Source organism: Lytechinus variegatus, chromosome 18 (genome assembly GCF_018143015.1).
Source record: "Lytechinus variegatus isolate NC3 chromosome 18, Lvar_3.0, whole genome shotgun sequence".
Taxonomy (NCBI): Eukaryota; Metazoa; Echinodermata; class Echinoidea; order Temnopleuroida; family Toxopneustidae; genus Lytechinus; species Lytechinus variegatus.
Window position 1 is genome coordinate 7,467,167 of NC_054757.1, and position 13,574 is coordinate 7,480,740.

At 37.1% G+C, this 13,574-nt stretch overlaps 1 protein-coding gene across 2 annotated transcripts in view; it reads right to left on the reverse strand.

Annotated features, from left to right (window-relative positions):
- Nucleotides 1-6,038: 6,038 nt before the first annotated feature.
- LOC121431972 (RUN and FYVE domain-containing protein 2-like) overlaps nt 6,039-13,574 on the reverse strand; it is a 45,319-nt gene continuing 37,783 nt past the window's right edge. For both annotated transcript variants that reach the window (XM_041629770.1, XM_041629771.1), the window contains exons 11-14: nt 12,490-12,576; nt 11,835-12,059; nt 10,036-10,162; nt 6,039-6,855 (exon numbers count right to left, since the gene is read on the reverse strand). In XM_041629770.1, coding sequence (XP_041485704.1) covers nt 6,712-6,855; nt 10,036-10,162; nt 11,835-12,059; nt 12,490-12,576 — 583 coding nt within the window. In that variant the 3' untranslated portion in view covers nt 6,039-6,711. The remainder of the gene's footprint in view (nt 6,856-10,035; nt 10,163-11,834; nt 12,060-12,489; nt 12,577-13,574) is intronic.

Genomic DNA, 13,574 nt, shown 5'->3' on the forward strand with positions numbered 1-13,574 from the left:
TTCATTGATTTTTTACCATTCGCTATGTAGGAATGCTGCTCGCATATGACGTCACAAATCAAATAATTGAAATTCTAATAACTTTTTAATTATTTGATGATTTTTTCTCAAACCTTCGGCAATATTTTTAATTATTTTTTCTGCTATTTTTACAATAAAGTTTTTGTCAGGGTGAACTTCCCCTTTAAAGGCAGGGTAATAATGTTGCCCATTGAACACATCGTTGGTATGGGTGTTTGCACAATAATATAAAAACCCAATTATGAACCCTTATGATTGTGACTATCATGTGAATTTAAAATGCAACGTTCTCACATCGCCTACTTCTGTGTTTTCAATGACTGTCTTCCAAACTAGGAAATTTTAATTAAGTATACCTAATACTAGGTACTCTTAGCATTCACATGAACTGTGCTCTTTGGAAACTACACAGCAGAAATGAATTTGATTAGATATGAGAACCTAAGAGTATGGTAATTTACCACATGATAGAACAGAGCTCAACAGCCAATCAAAGTCTAGTTTTTCATGATCATTACCATCATGACAAGGTTATACCTTGGTCACATTTGCTCTACGGCGAGTCAAAAACAGCTGTTTTATCAATTTTAATTCAACCCACCCATATGTAGTTGAACAAAAAAAAAACTGTTAAAACGGCTGTTTTTGACTCGCCGTACGACCGCCGTAGAGCAAATGTGACCAAGGTATTACTACAATAATTATCAATCTTTATTAATTGGGCCTTTGATATTTGAGAAAAATCATAATGGGGTGGCTCTGTGGTCAGAATATCAGCCACACAGCAGGAAAATTGTGGATTCAAACACGCAGAGTAGGTTTATTGACACTAACAAATGACATTGCCAATTCACAAGGAGCTTGGCAATATAAAAATGAAAAAAAATCCATAATTCGTTGTTCGAAACAGAAATAGAAACCCTCTGAAAATTCATTTCGCCCAATCGATTGTGGGCCCGGCAGCCATTGTGCAGCCCCAGATCAACTGCTAACTGGTCAACTACCAACTGAGCCAACACACTGGTTTATCAATAACCGTTGATAAAATACCAATAATGTAAATGTGTCTCAATCCCGCTATTGCTTGGTAGAACTATTTTGCTTCAAAATTGTTTCAGAATTTATTTCAATTCTGGGGAGCGTTTCATGAAAGGACTTGTCGGACGTTTTATCCGACAAGTCCTGTTTTATCCGACAGTTACTATAGTAACAGTGCTTCTCAACCAATCAGAATCCAGGAAAGTTGTCAGATCTGACAACTTGTCGGACGAAAATATTGATGAAATGCCCCCCTGAACAGATTATGCTATCTCACTTTACTGGGTGCATGCCAATTTTTTTTTTCTCTAAAGCAGCTAAAGCATCCCTGATTGATTATCCAGTCCAAGGTCGCAAGAGCCCAAGTAGAACAAATTCAATTCAAGTAGATGTTCTTAACAAAGATAAAAGAAGGGATTAAAGAGATTGTTTACAAAAATCAATTTACCCCTCCCCCCACCTCTAAATTTAGTGTTGGTAAGATAATGAAAAGGGATGTTTCTTGGTCATTAAAGAATGAAAGAGAGATGGAAAGAGGGATGCATGATTGGGAATGGTGTGAAGAGATAGAAGGAAAGAAATGAAGGAGAGAGAGAGAGAGAGACAGAGAAGAAGAAATCATAAGCTGGTGGGAGAGGGAAGAGGGAACAATAAAAAAAAATTGTGGAGAAATAAAAAGCAGGGGAGCACGGAGGGAGGAAGAAATAGAAAGAGTTGAGAAAAGAGGAGGGAAGAAGAATTTGGAGAAAAGAGGACTACAGTGAGAGAGAGAGGGATGGAGAGAGAGGGGGGGGGGGGGAATAAAGAGAGATGGAAAGGAATAAAAGTATAAAGGTCAAGACAGACTAAATACACATCCACACAGACTTTAATAATAATAATGGCTTGGATTAATGAAGTACTTTTTGCCTGAGGTTACAAAGCGCTTGCTATTTTTAATGGCAATTCACTAGAATGCATAGGGTCTAGACAACAAGTCTAGCGCTTGCTGAGTTATCACAGTACACATTCCCCTGTGACTTTCCTTAGTCTATTTTCAGACCTGTATAATGTGATTAAATAACAGTGAGTTGTGCGTCGACTCAAACGGAGACAAACTAGACAACGACAGAGCCAAAACGAGACCGACAAGGGCACCATGCTCCAAAAATGTCCTCCCTTGCGACAAGGATTTCTTGAAATCGATCTATTCAAGCCACATCAAATCATTAATGTACAGGCCACAGTTAGGATATGTGATTAGCCTTCATGTCACGGCTACTATTGTTAAGACTTATGTTGTTCTGTCAAAAGACTTAAGCCTTGTTACCACAACTACAATAATAGCATTTTAATTCAGACTGTTAATAGATTGTGTCAACCATTCCTAATCACCTACGCATCATTGATTGTAAAGCTTGACTTAATTACTGGAATGCCCGGAGAGAATAAAACTATCAATATCATCGCCCAGTTCAGACCGGAAGAATCCATGTATAGTGATGGGAGTGTGTGTGTGGAAGATTGGCAGGCTGCCATGTCATACTCCCTTTCATATTTGAGGGAGAAAAGGAGAAAATCTGGATTCAAAAATCATTTTGTTCTAACTAAAAAGGGGTATTCAAATGTTATTTGCATCTTTTGAAACTCTCAAGGCCATCGCACACCTTACCACTGTTCCGATTATGGAACAAATCGCATTTTGCTCATTTTCTGAAAATGTGAATGGAACATATCATTTTATCTAAGGTTTGAATTAATTAAAAGAATACTAATATAACCATTTTGACAGATCGCAAGCCTTTATTTTGGAGTAAAGGCCAAATAAGTTTCAAATCGTAGCGAACCGTACGACTGCTATGACGTCATTGCGACTTCATTGTAGATATCAAATTCGCTTTAATTCTATGAGTGATGATAGCATAGTCACAGATTTGAACACAGGTATTCGTACGATAATTCAGAACATTACACAGTAAGATATTCCAAGTCTCAATGTTAGCATCAAAGTTTACTACATTTTATTCTGATATCGGGCTGCATACCAATCGTAAGGTGTGTAGTCGCCTTCACACACATCTGCCAACAACATAGTCAGAAAATAAGGAAAAATTCTCATTATGCACTGCATCCCACAAACAAGGGGAGAATTTCATCAACATTTTTGTCTTGACATCCTGTCAGATCTGACAACTTCCCTTGATTCTGATTGGTTGAGAGGCATTGTTACTATGGTAACTGTCATGATAAAACATGATTAGTTCCATCCTAACCATAAGTATCAAATTTATAATAGAAGCATATTTAATAATTGTGAAATTATGAAAACATTTCTCTCGCTTCTTTCTCAAAATAAGTTGACTGTCCCCATTGAATGCATTTAGACTTTCTGACTTGCTTCAGGAGTGTCATCAACTTAAACCAGTTTTTAAATCGAATTGAAAATCAACACCTTCAGTAGAGAAGAAGCCATGTTGTGGAAAATTTAGAAAATGTAATTCATCTACTGGACAAAACTGATGATCAATTCTACATGGAATTTTGCTTTATAATAAAAACCCTTTTTCAGGCTGCATCGACTTCACCATCTTCATGTACAACAGTGGCCTAATGAGGTTTGCAGCATTGCAAGTGAGGTATAACTAAAACGGGTTATACTATTATTTCATGATTGTGACAAAAAAAAATTCTCATGTTCTCACACCCAATAAGAAAAAACTTTTTAGTGATCAATTCTACATATTCAAGGGGGGAGTTTCATAAACTAAAATTGATTTTTGAAATAGATGATAAGACTCATATGACACCCCCTGGTTATGCTTAAATTAAGTCCAAACTAGATTAATATGTGACAAAGGAAGTATTGTACCTCTTATGTTTATGAATATGAAGCATAACAAGTAAATAGGTAAAATAATAAATGTTTTCTATACACAACAGAGTTGTTTTAACAAGGCAAGTATGAGCTTGGATCGGTTAATAATACATAACCTCTATACGCCCATTTTGTCATATTATTACTACTAGGGAATCTGTTTCTCCAGACGAAATGGGTAACCCCCCCAAAAAAAAAACCTGCTTGTGTAAGTAGGTGACCATAGGTGGTTTCAAACCGCCTCGATCACAAGAATCCCTGTTAAATTACGCTAAAATTTTTTAGGCTAAAAAATACCCATTAATTATTCCTGCATTCACACCGCCCCGAAACCTACCCCTCGGGATAAGTTCCCGAAGTTATAGGAGCATGCGCAGTATGGTCTGATAAGCAGGCAAGGCACGAGATTCAAAATCACTAGCCCAGCAGCCACCCACGGTGCATGCGCACAACGACACGCTGGGCTAAAAGTTCCCGTAAATTGCTTTCACATTGCCAAAATACCTGCGACCTTGGAAAAATCCCCGCGAAAGTTCTCGTAATTTCGCCAAGTACCTACTATTTAGCAGGTATTTTCTTTCGGGGAAATTACGCGTAGTTTGCTTTCACATCACCAAAATACCTGGTATTTTCTGATCGGGGTAAATTTCCCGATCAGAGAATACCTGGAACTGACAAACTTCGAGGCGGTCTGAAACCACCTCATGTGACAGACCACAAGTCCAAAATTGATTGCAAACTTTTGTTTGAAAGTCACACAATTTACTTCCTTTGTTCCAAATTCAATAAATTCCAATGGATCAGGGATGAATAACTCGGCCCACTTATGCCACATTAGACCTTTTCCACATGGGTACATCTGAAATGAGGTGAGTTTTGACTGCAACTTCCCCCAAATAATCAATGTTTCTTAACTCCACTCCACCTGTTACTCTCACTAATACCAAATTATTTTCAGGTTGACTTCTCCCTTTAATCCCCAAAATGTGCGTGTCTAGGCTCTGCCTTTCAAAGAAGCAAGATATTTTGTCCAAGTCTGAAACCTTGGCAGAGGTTTGTATATCTGCATGTACTTCTAAGCCCTACAAAATTTTCTTTAGAATTTCGATTAATCTGTTGACTGAAACTAATAAAGGCATGATATTGAATATCAATTAAAATTCATACATTTAAAAAAATGTGCAGTAAATTGTCTTTTGCTAAAGTCCGGCTTACACGGTAAGCAAATCTAGTCAGAAAGCCAAGAAATTGAGACAAATAATAATTGACAGGATTTACAGCTTTCTAATTGCATTTAGAGATGTGTTTTCTAATAAAAAAAATCAACATTTTCCAAGACGTCTGATGACAGACCAATATATTATCAGTGAGAAAATGAGTCATTGGTATATTCTTTTCTCGAAGATAATATATAGTTTTAATAAATCGATGTTGCTTCTATGAAATATCCCCATTAATAATCTATTTTGAAATAAATATCATGACATGTATATGAAATAATCTATTGTGTATACAATAGTAGGATTGTTTTCTTCTTTTTTTTACGGAAGGCCTGTAGGCTATATTGCTCTGACATTTTAATGGTGCAATGCATATGCAGAGCTTTACAAACTCATTATGATATATGTCACTGAATTTCATAGCTGGTACAGCAATCGAGTCGTCTCTTTCTTGTATATTGCAGAAAAAGAATGAAGTAGAATTTGTATTTTCTTTTACAAGAATCAGAGTCATGTTCAACACGGGATTTGAGCATGGATTTCACTCGACATCTTTAATCTGTCTAATTCTTCAATGTCTACACTGACAAAGCATTGGAGATCGGGAAGCCTGCTGCAAAATCTTGCATGCAGTAAAGCCATGGGCCCGTATTCTGAATTTATGTTTAACTTAGACCACAGTCTAACTCTGTGCTAAAATTATGGGAAGCCAAATGTGTCAAATTTTTTTATCAAGTTGCATGTTTCTTATGTTTACTGTGCTCTTTCCTGATTCATTGATGGTGAAGACAATCATCATTTTATATTTCCTAGACAATTATGAATGATTTGAGAGCCAAATGGGGGGAAACATATCTCTACTGTTAGTGATTTATGTCACAATTGGCTATCAATACTTAAACCAAAACTTTAAACCTGAGTTTAAGCTAAACCCGACTTCAGAATACGGGCCATGGACTTGAGTTTTGTTTTTATACCCATACTCAAATGGAATCTCCCGCGGCACCTTCTATTTTCTTTTCATCCCATGTCTGCATTGACCAAACAATGAGAGATCCGTAAAGCCACAGTGAGATAATGCGTTTGGATATAAATTTGGTGAGATGCCTATATTAAAATGAATTCTTTCACGAAGCTGCATAAAGGATGATTATAGCTAGTTTTCAGCAGGATCATAGAGTGAAATGCTTACTGGATACTACCTGGTTCATGTGCTGTGCACCACTGACCCTACACGATCCGAAGCTTGCTGCAGCCATGTTGGAAATCCCAAACAGTAAAATTCATTTTTTGCAATGGATTCAGATACCCAACATGGCACCCAAATGACTTCATTCAGTACATTATTCTAGCCATCCAGTAAGTATAAGCATCTGTGGTATGGGACAGCAATGCAAGCTGGACATATGATTCAACAGGTGCCAGCCAGGGCTTACCAATATGGCACCTCTGTAACTTCACCCAGCAAAGCGCAATACATCCAGCAAATATACGCAAAAGTCAATGGATAGGAATGATAGCTTCAACTTAAGACATACAGATAGCAGGCAAGACTTGACAGGGGAGAGCGTCCCAGGTTCATCTCGATGTCGCAGAGTAGCGCTGAAGAAGCTCTGTGTTGCAGTTGTCGCAGACGCGGACCGGTTTCGCCGACGAGGGCAGAGGCATGAGGTTGTCGGAGCAAAGACCACAGTAGATGCCGCCACAGTTCCTACAATGGTGCTGCAAAGGAAATCAGTCCAAGATATCATTTTGTGAAAGGTCTTCTCCCTTAAAATACATGTACCACGTGGAATGCCTCTGGCCATCTCACCTGCATCACGCGGTTCAATGTAGCAGCAGTGCTGACTTTGAAAACTACTCTAACTCGCACAAGATGTTCAGTGATACATGGTTACTCTTATGTTCACTTTTTATGAACTAGACCAATAAACTTACAGAGATATGATGGTTATTCAACAAAAAAACCCAACATGGCCAAAGTTCATTGGCCTTACATGACCTTTGACCTTGATCATGTGACTTGAAACTCGCACAGGATGTTCAGTGATACTTGATTACTCTTATGTCCAAGATTCATAAATCAGATCCATAAACTTTCAAAGTTATGATGGTAATTCAACAGATACACCCAATTCGGCCAAAGTTCATTGACCTTTGACCTTGGTCATGTGACCTGAAATGCGCACAGGATGTTCAGTGATACTTGATTACTCTAATGTCCAAGTTTAACGAACTAGACCAATAAACTTTCAAAGTTATGATGGTAATTCAACAGATACTCCCAATTCGGCCAAAGTTCATTGACCCTAAATGACCTTTGACCTTAATCATGATACCTGAAACTTGCACAAAATGTTCAGTGATGCTTGATTACTATTATGTCCATGTTTCATGAATCAGATCCATAAACTTTCAAAGTTATGGGAATTCAACAGATACCCCCAATTCGGCCAAAGTTCATTGACCCTAAATGACCTTTGACCATGGTCATGTGACATAAAACTCACGCAGGATGTAAGTGATAATTGATTAACCTTATGTCCAAGTTTCATTAACTAGGTCCATATATTTTCTAAGTTATGATGACATTTCAAAAACTTAACCTCAGGTTAAGATTTCGATGTTGATTCCTCCAACATGGTCTAAGTTCATTGACCCTAAATGACCTTTGACCTTGGTCATGTGACATGAAACTCTAATAGGATGTTCAGTAATAATTGATTAACCTTATGGCCAAGTTTCATGAACTAGGTCCATATACTTTCTAAATCAAAACTTAACCTCAGGTTTAGATTTGATGTTGACGCCGCCGAAAAAGCGGCGCCTATAGTCTCACTCTGCTATGCAGGTGAGACAAAAATAGGGACAGACCAGGGCCCTGTTGTACAAAGAGTCACGATTGATCCAATCAATTGTAACTCTATGGAAATCCATCCGTGTCATAATTTTTTCTACGAAAAATTTGCACATTGTCCTTTTTAATATGCAAAGAGAAGCGCAGTGAATTTTCAAGAAAACAATGAATGCATGAATATACATCACAGCTAGAAAATATTTCGAACAAACATGCATGATAGATGTTGACATTGCTGGCCGTCCATAGTTGCGATTGATCGGATCAATCATAACTCTTTCTACAACAGGGCCCTGGGACCCTTCTCACAAAGAGTTACGACTGATCCAACCAATCTCAACTGTATGGAAATCCATCCATACCATAATTTTTTCTACAGGAAATATGAACAATCTCCTTAGTAAACAAAGAGAATCGCAGTGAATTTGCAAGAGAATGATGAATGTATGCATATACATCATATCTGCAATATACAGTGAAACCTGTCTATAGTGACCACCCAAGGGAAACACAAAATGTGGCCTTTATAGACAGGTGGCTGCTATTGACAGGTTCTTATACACACAATCTGCCTTCATGGGAAGCGGTTTTAGTGGTCACTATAGACAGGTGGCCACCAACATAGGTTTGACTGTATTTTGAACAAACAGACATTTTAGATGTTGCTGGCTGTCCATAGTTGTGGTTGATCGGACCAATCGCAACTCTTTTTTTAAGACAGGGCCCAGATTTATAACTTGGGATGATTGATTGTCATTTGAGACCAATCAAATCCAGAAAGTCATTTCTGAATCTTGCGGGTTTTACAAAAGGACTCCATATGTATGGTCTGTAATATACAAATAATGCATGCAGCCGAGTGCGTTAGTGGAAATGCAGAGCACGCAAGGTTTCTTTAGATACATGTAGGTGCTGCACTGTGCACGAGCAGCTGGCGGCGAGTGCCCAGTGTGCACCATCTGAAGAAACCAAGCTTTCTTTGCATTTAATTTTCCGCACAGCAGAGCAAGTGCATTATTTGTTTTATAAAATAGCAGCACAAAAACAAATTCTTAAAAAGTTACAGTACAGTTTTGTTGGGCTTCTCCCGGGATTTCGACCGAGTGGTCTACTTGAGGGTTTCCTGTCACTTTTCGTTCCGCACCTTTTGCACTTTTTGCAGAGCACAATAAAAGTTGGCTGTCATGTGACACGTATTGGCCAATCGTGATGCTTGAAATAATACACCTATTTTATAAAGATTTCTATATCACACTGAACAGAATTTACAAAATGCAAGATACAGTGGTGCTTAAAAGTTAGTGAACCCTTACAGGAAATGAACATATTTAAAGCATCCAAGTTCTGCCAAGTTTAAGATATTTAAAGGACAAGTCCATCCCAACGATAAATTGATTTATATAAAAAGAGAAAAATCCACCGAGCATAACACTGAAAATTTCATCAAAATCGGATGTAAAGTAAGAAAGTTATGACATTTTATAGTTTTGCTTAATTTCACAAAACAGCTATATGCACATCCTGGTGGGTATGCAAATGAGGAGACTGATGACATCATCCACTCACTATTTCTTTTGTATTTTATTATACAATATAGGGAATGTCTGATTTTTCTCCTCATTGTCAAGTGAAACAACGATTAATTCCTCCCTGAACAAGTGGAATGAGCATTGCTTAATACTATATGATCCAATCAAGTTGGTCCTTATTGTCAAATCTATAAAAAATGAAATATTGTAGAATTCAAACAATAACAAACAAAAGAAATAGTGAGTGAGGGACATCATCGACTGTCCCATTTGAGTTGTGCATATTACTGTTTTGTGAAAAATAAGCAAAACTTTAAAATGTCATAACTTTCTTATTTTACATCCGATTTTGATGAAATTTTCAGCATTTTGCTACTTTATTCAAATCAACATTTTTTGTGGGGTGGACTTGACCTTTAATTGTGAAGGCAGGTGATAAAATATTACATTCAATCAAGTTTGTTTCTCTGGACTCACTGAACATTGCAGTGAATATAAACTTGGTAGAAGACTCACCTTCCTTCTGGAAACTGAGAATGGTTTATCACAAGTCATACAGTTCTTGACGTCTTTATCATCGGCCCAAACCCTTCCTTCGGCCGACTGGACAACCTCCTTCATGGAGTCCATCTTGAGTTGAGACCTACATGTGTTTATTGTAAGAAAGAAATATTTCTGGTTCTATTATTTACAACCTCTGTGATCTTCTGACCTCAATACACTTTGAGATCTCCATCGCCTCAATACCAAGTACGTGAGTCAAGTTTTAAGTGGGTTCCTTGAACTGTTCTTCGGCAGTCACAAAAACAACTTCCGTTAGGCATTTAATGACCTCTGCGACCTTCGACCTTTCATCTCTTGACCCAATAATCTTATCAGGGCTCCGTTACACAAAGGTTTGCAATGGATTGCAAATACGAAAGAACCGTACTGATTGGTCCCTGGTCAGTATCTTCAACCAAATGCGCGTGTAAGATTGGTCAGTTCATTTAGCGATTGACCGCCAATCTTTGTGTTACGGGCCCAGGTCGTTGTCCCTCAATACCTCCATACTGTTATATATATGAATAATTGTAAAAGAATTTTAAAAGCAATTACATTCATCTATTAGTTATTTCCCTTTAAGGATAGCCAAGAATTGTAAAGAACATTCTGGAATGTCTTTTTATTATGCAGGCCTTGCCTATTTAAAGGCCAAGGAGTTGTATTGTTATTTCTGAATAGAGATTAGGAACAATAGGCTTAGCTATGTTATTGACACTCTTGATTTCAATGAGGTCATTCAAGAGTCTTCTGGATTTTTGACTGCTCCATTATAGGAGAATGTTCTTTTGGAAGAAGGTGCTAGAACCTTCTATGGTGGTGACATTTTTTAGAAGCTTCTAGATTAGTTGAAATTTAATATATAAAGCTGCAGTTTCTTTAAGGACATCATCACATCATATGAGAGCAGGAGATCACATCACATCATATGAGATCACTTCACCAGATCAGATCAGAGCAGTTTATGCATCAATGAACTGTTTGCAGTTATTTTGAGAGAGAAATTATCAGTTCTCATCGAGATCATCAACATCATCAACCTGTTCAATGAACACGCTTCAACCCATGGATTGCTGAAATTGACTGTTAATCATCATCAACATCGTCTTCACGGACATTTCAACTCGTTGCAGTGACTCTTATTATTCATCGGACTTCAACATCAGTTTCATCATCGCCATCATTGTGAATTTTCGCCAGTCAACTGGGATTTTTATCATTTGGATTAATACTTGGATATAGCATCATCACTTCGGGATTTTACATCGGACACTTCAAGAGATTTATGTAAGATCATTATTTGTTTTATTTATGTATAATTATTTCCTGTAATAAAAAAAAGGAAATTTAAATAAAATTTTGATTGTTATTTGTTGCAGTATCGTAACAATACATAAATCAAGTTTGAAGTTAATCCCAGTCATCAAAAAAAATTAAATATCTAAGAAACATTTGACAATGGTACCCCCAAAACTAACAAAATCATTGTCACTCCTACATGTATACACTTTGAACCACATTTGAAGTTGATTCATTTAATTGAGAGAACAGAATAAAAACGCAACCGGAAAACATATTTAAAGGTGCTTCAACCAATCGAGCTTTTAGCTTATGTTGCAACACCTTTGTATGTTCATTATATACTTGTGTTTCATATATAGTTATATATTAACTGTGTATTCTTTTACATTGTAAATTGTGAACATGCATACATAAATAAATAACGACACCATCCAAGGGTGGACAAAGCCATGAGAAAGAGATGTTCTTACTCGCTAAGCTTTGATCCCATCTCGGCCAACGCCAGCTCCTGTTCATGGCATGTCTTGCCGAGCTCCTCGTGTTTCGCCAAGAGAGAAGCAAGCTGCTCCCTGAGGGAGACCACATCGGCCACCTCCGCCTGGAGCTGGGAGATCAGCTCCTTCTCCTGTGCAATCTCCTTCTGTAGGGTGGCCCTCCACTCTCCTTCAACTTTCAGATCGGCCGCCAGGTTGGAACTGAAAGTCACAACGACAGTGATAAATGTGAATTGAAGTGTCAACTGTCGTATGAACATAGAAATCAGCAAAGTGCTGGGTAGGATTTGGAGGTAAAAATTCTGTTTTATGACTACCACATACAATTTACAGTAAAACACCTGCATCATAGCACATGAATGCTTAATGCTGGATATGACTGGAAGAAGAGGAAATGTAGAAGAAAAAAAAGACAATTTCATATGCCATACTGAACTTAAGTTTTGAATATTACAGCAAAGAAATACAGACAAAGTTTCAATATTTCAACAAAACCAGAAAATAACACTAAAGAAAAAGAAGGCCGGGGTGTCAATAAGCACATCTATCATAGAAAGAATAATGCCAGAATAAATGGAAAGGAACAAGGAGACAAAAGGTAGGTAGATATGGTAGGAAGCAAGATTCATACCACTTAATGTCCCTCTCCGCGATCTGCATCCCAAGTTTTCTGGCGGTTTCTGCGCAAGCTTGTTTATCTCGTTCCGTGTTTCGTAGTCTACAAGTACACAAGGAGCACAAGGGGCCACATGGGGTCACGGGGGTCACAATAATGATCGTCATGCCAACCAGGGGAGTGAGTAGCACATCAAGGATGATAATTTTCAGCATAAATGATAAGAAAAAGAAAGAAATAGGGAATAATGAATACAAAAAGTAAAATGCAAGGGTTTCAATCATTCTGAAACTGCTAATGTGACAAGATTTTAGCATTTCTTGCATTGACTATAGCATATTGTGCAATCGTGCAAGCCCACTTCTACTTTTTTTTAATACAGAAAGCAGCATGTGGAAAATCATACCATGTGTGTCAGGCTTTGAAGATAAACGATTTATAATTTTTAGAATCCAACTTATTTTAGAGTGTGGATAGTGATGTACTATACCAGTATATGAAGAGCTCACTTGCAAAAGGGGTTAGGTCAAATTTTCATCAAATTTGATTTTTATGTCTCAATGTATAGATTTTTAGTAGCTCTATAAGATGATACCAAACATTTGAAATTCCTATTAAAATGTGAACTAAAATGGCAAAGAAAAATCACTTTATTTCAAAGTGGGTCAGGTCCACACACAATTTTTTTAAAAGAATATCTTGAAAAATATGAAGACAGGTAGATTTTTTTAAAACCAAATTTATGTTCCCATGGTATGGTATATAACGAAAAACCAGTCTTGCATAAGAATATTGCAATATGGGAAAATTAAAAAATTATTTTCTTCGAGTGGACCTAACCCCTTTTGCAACTAAACTCTTCTGAAGAACTCATTTGTCAAAAGGGGTTAGGTCCATTTTTCATGAATTTTATTGTTTTCTGACTATAAACCTCTAAAGTTTTAGTCACTCTGATGATACTAAAGAAAATTTGAAATTCAAATGAAAACGTGAATGAAAGTGGCAAAGAAAAATCACTTTTTTAATCAAAAGAGATTGGATTCATTTTAGTTTACTTGCAAAAGGGGTTAGGTCCACAATGATGCTTTTTTTTAAATATA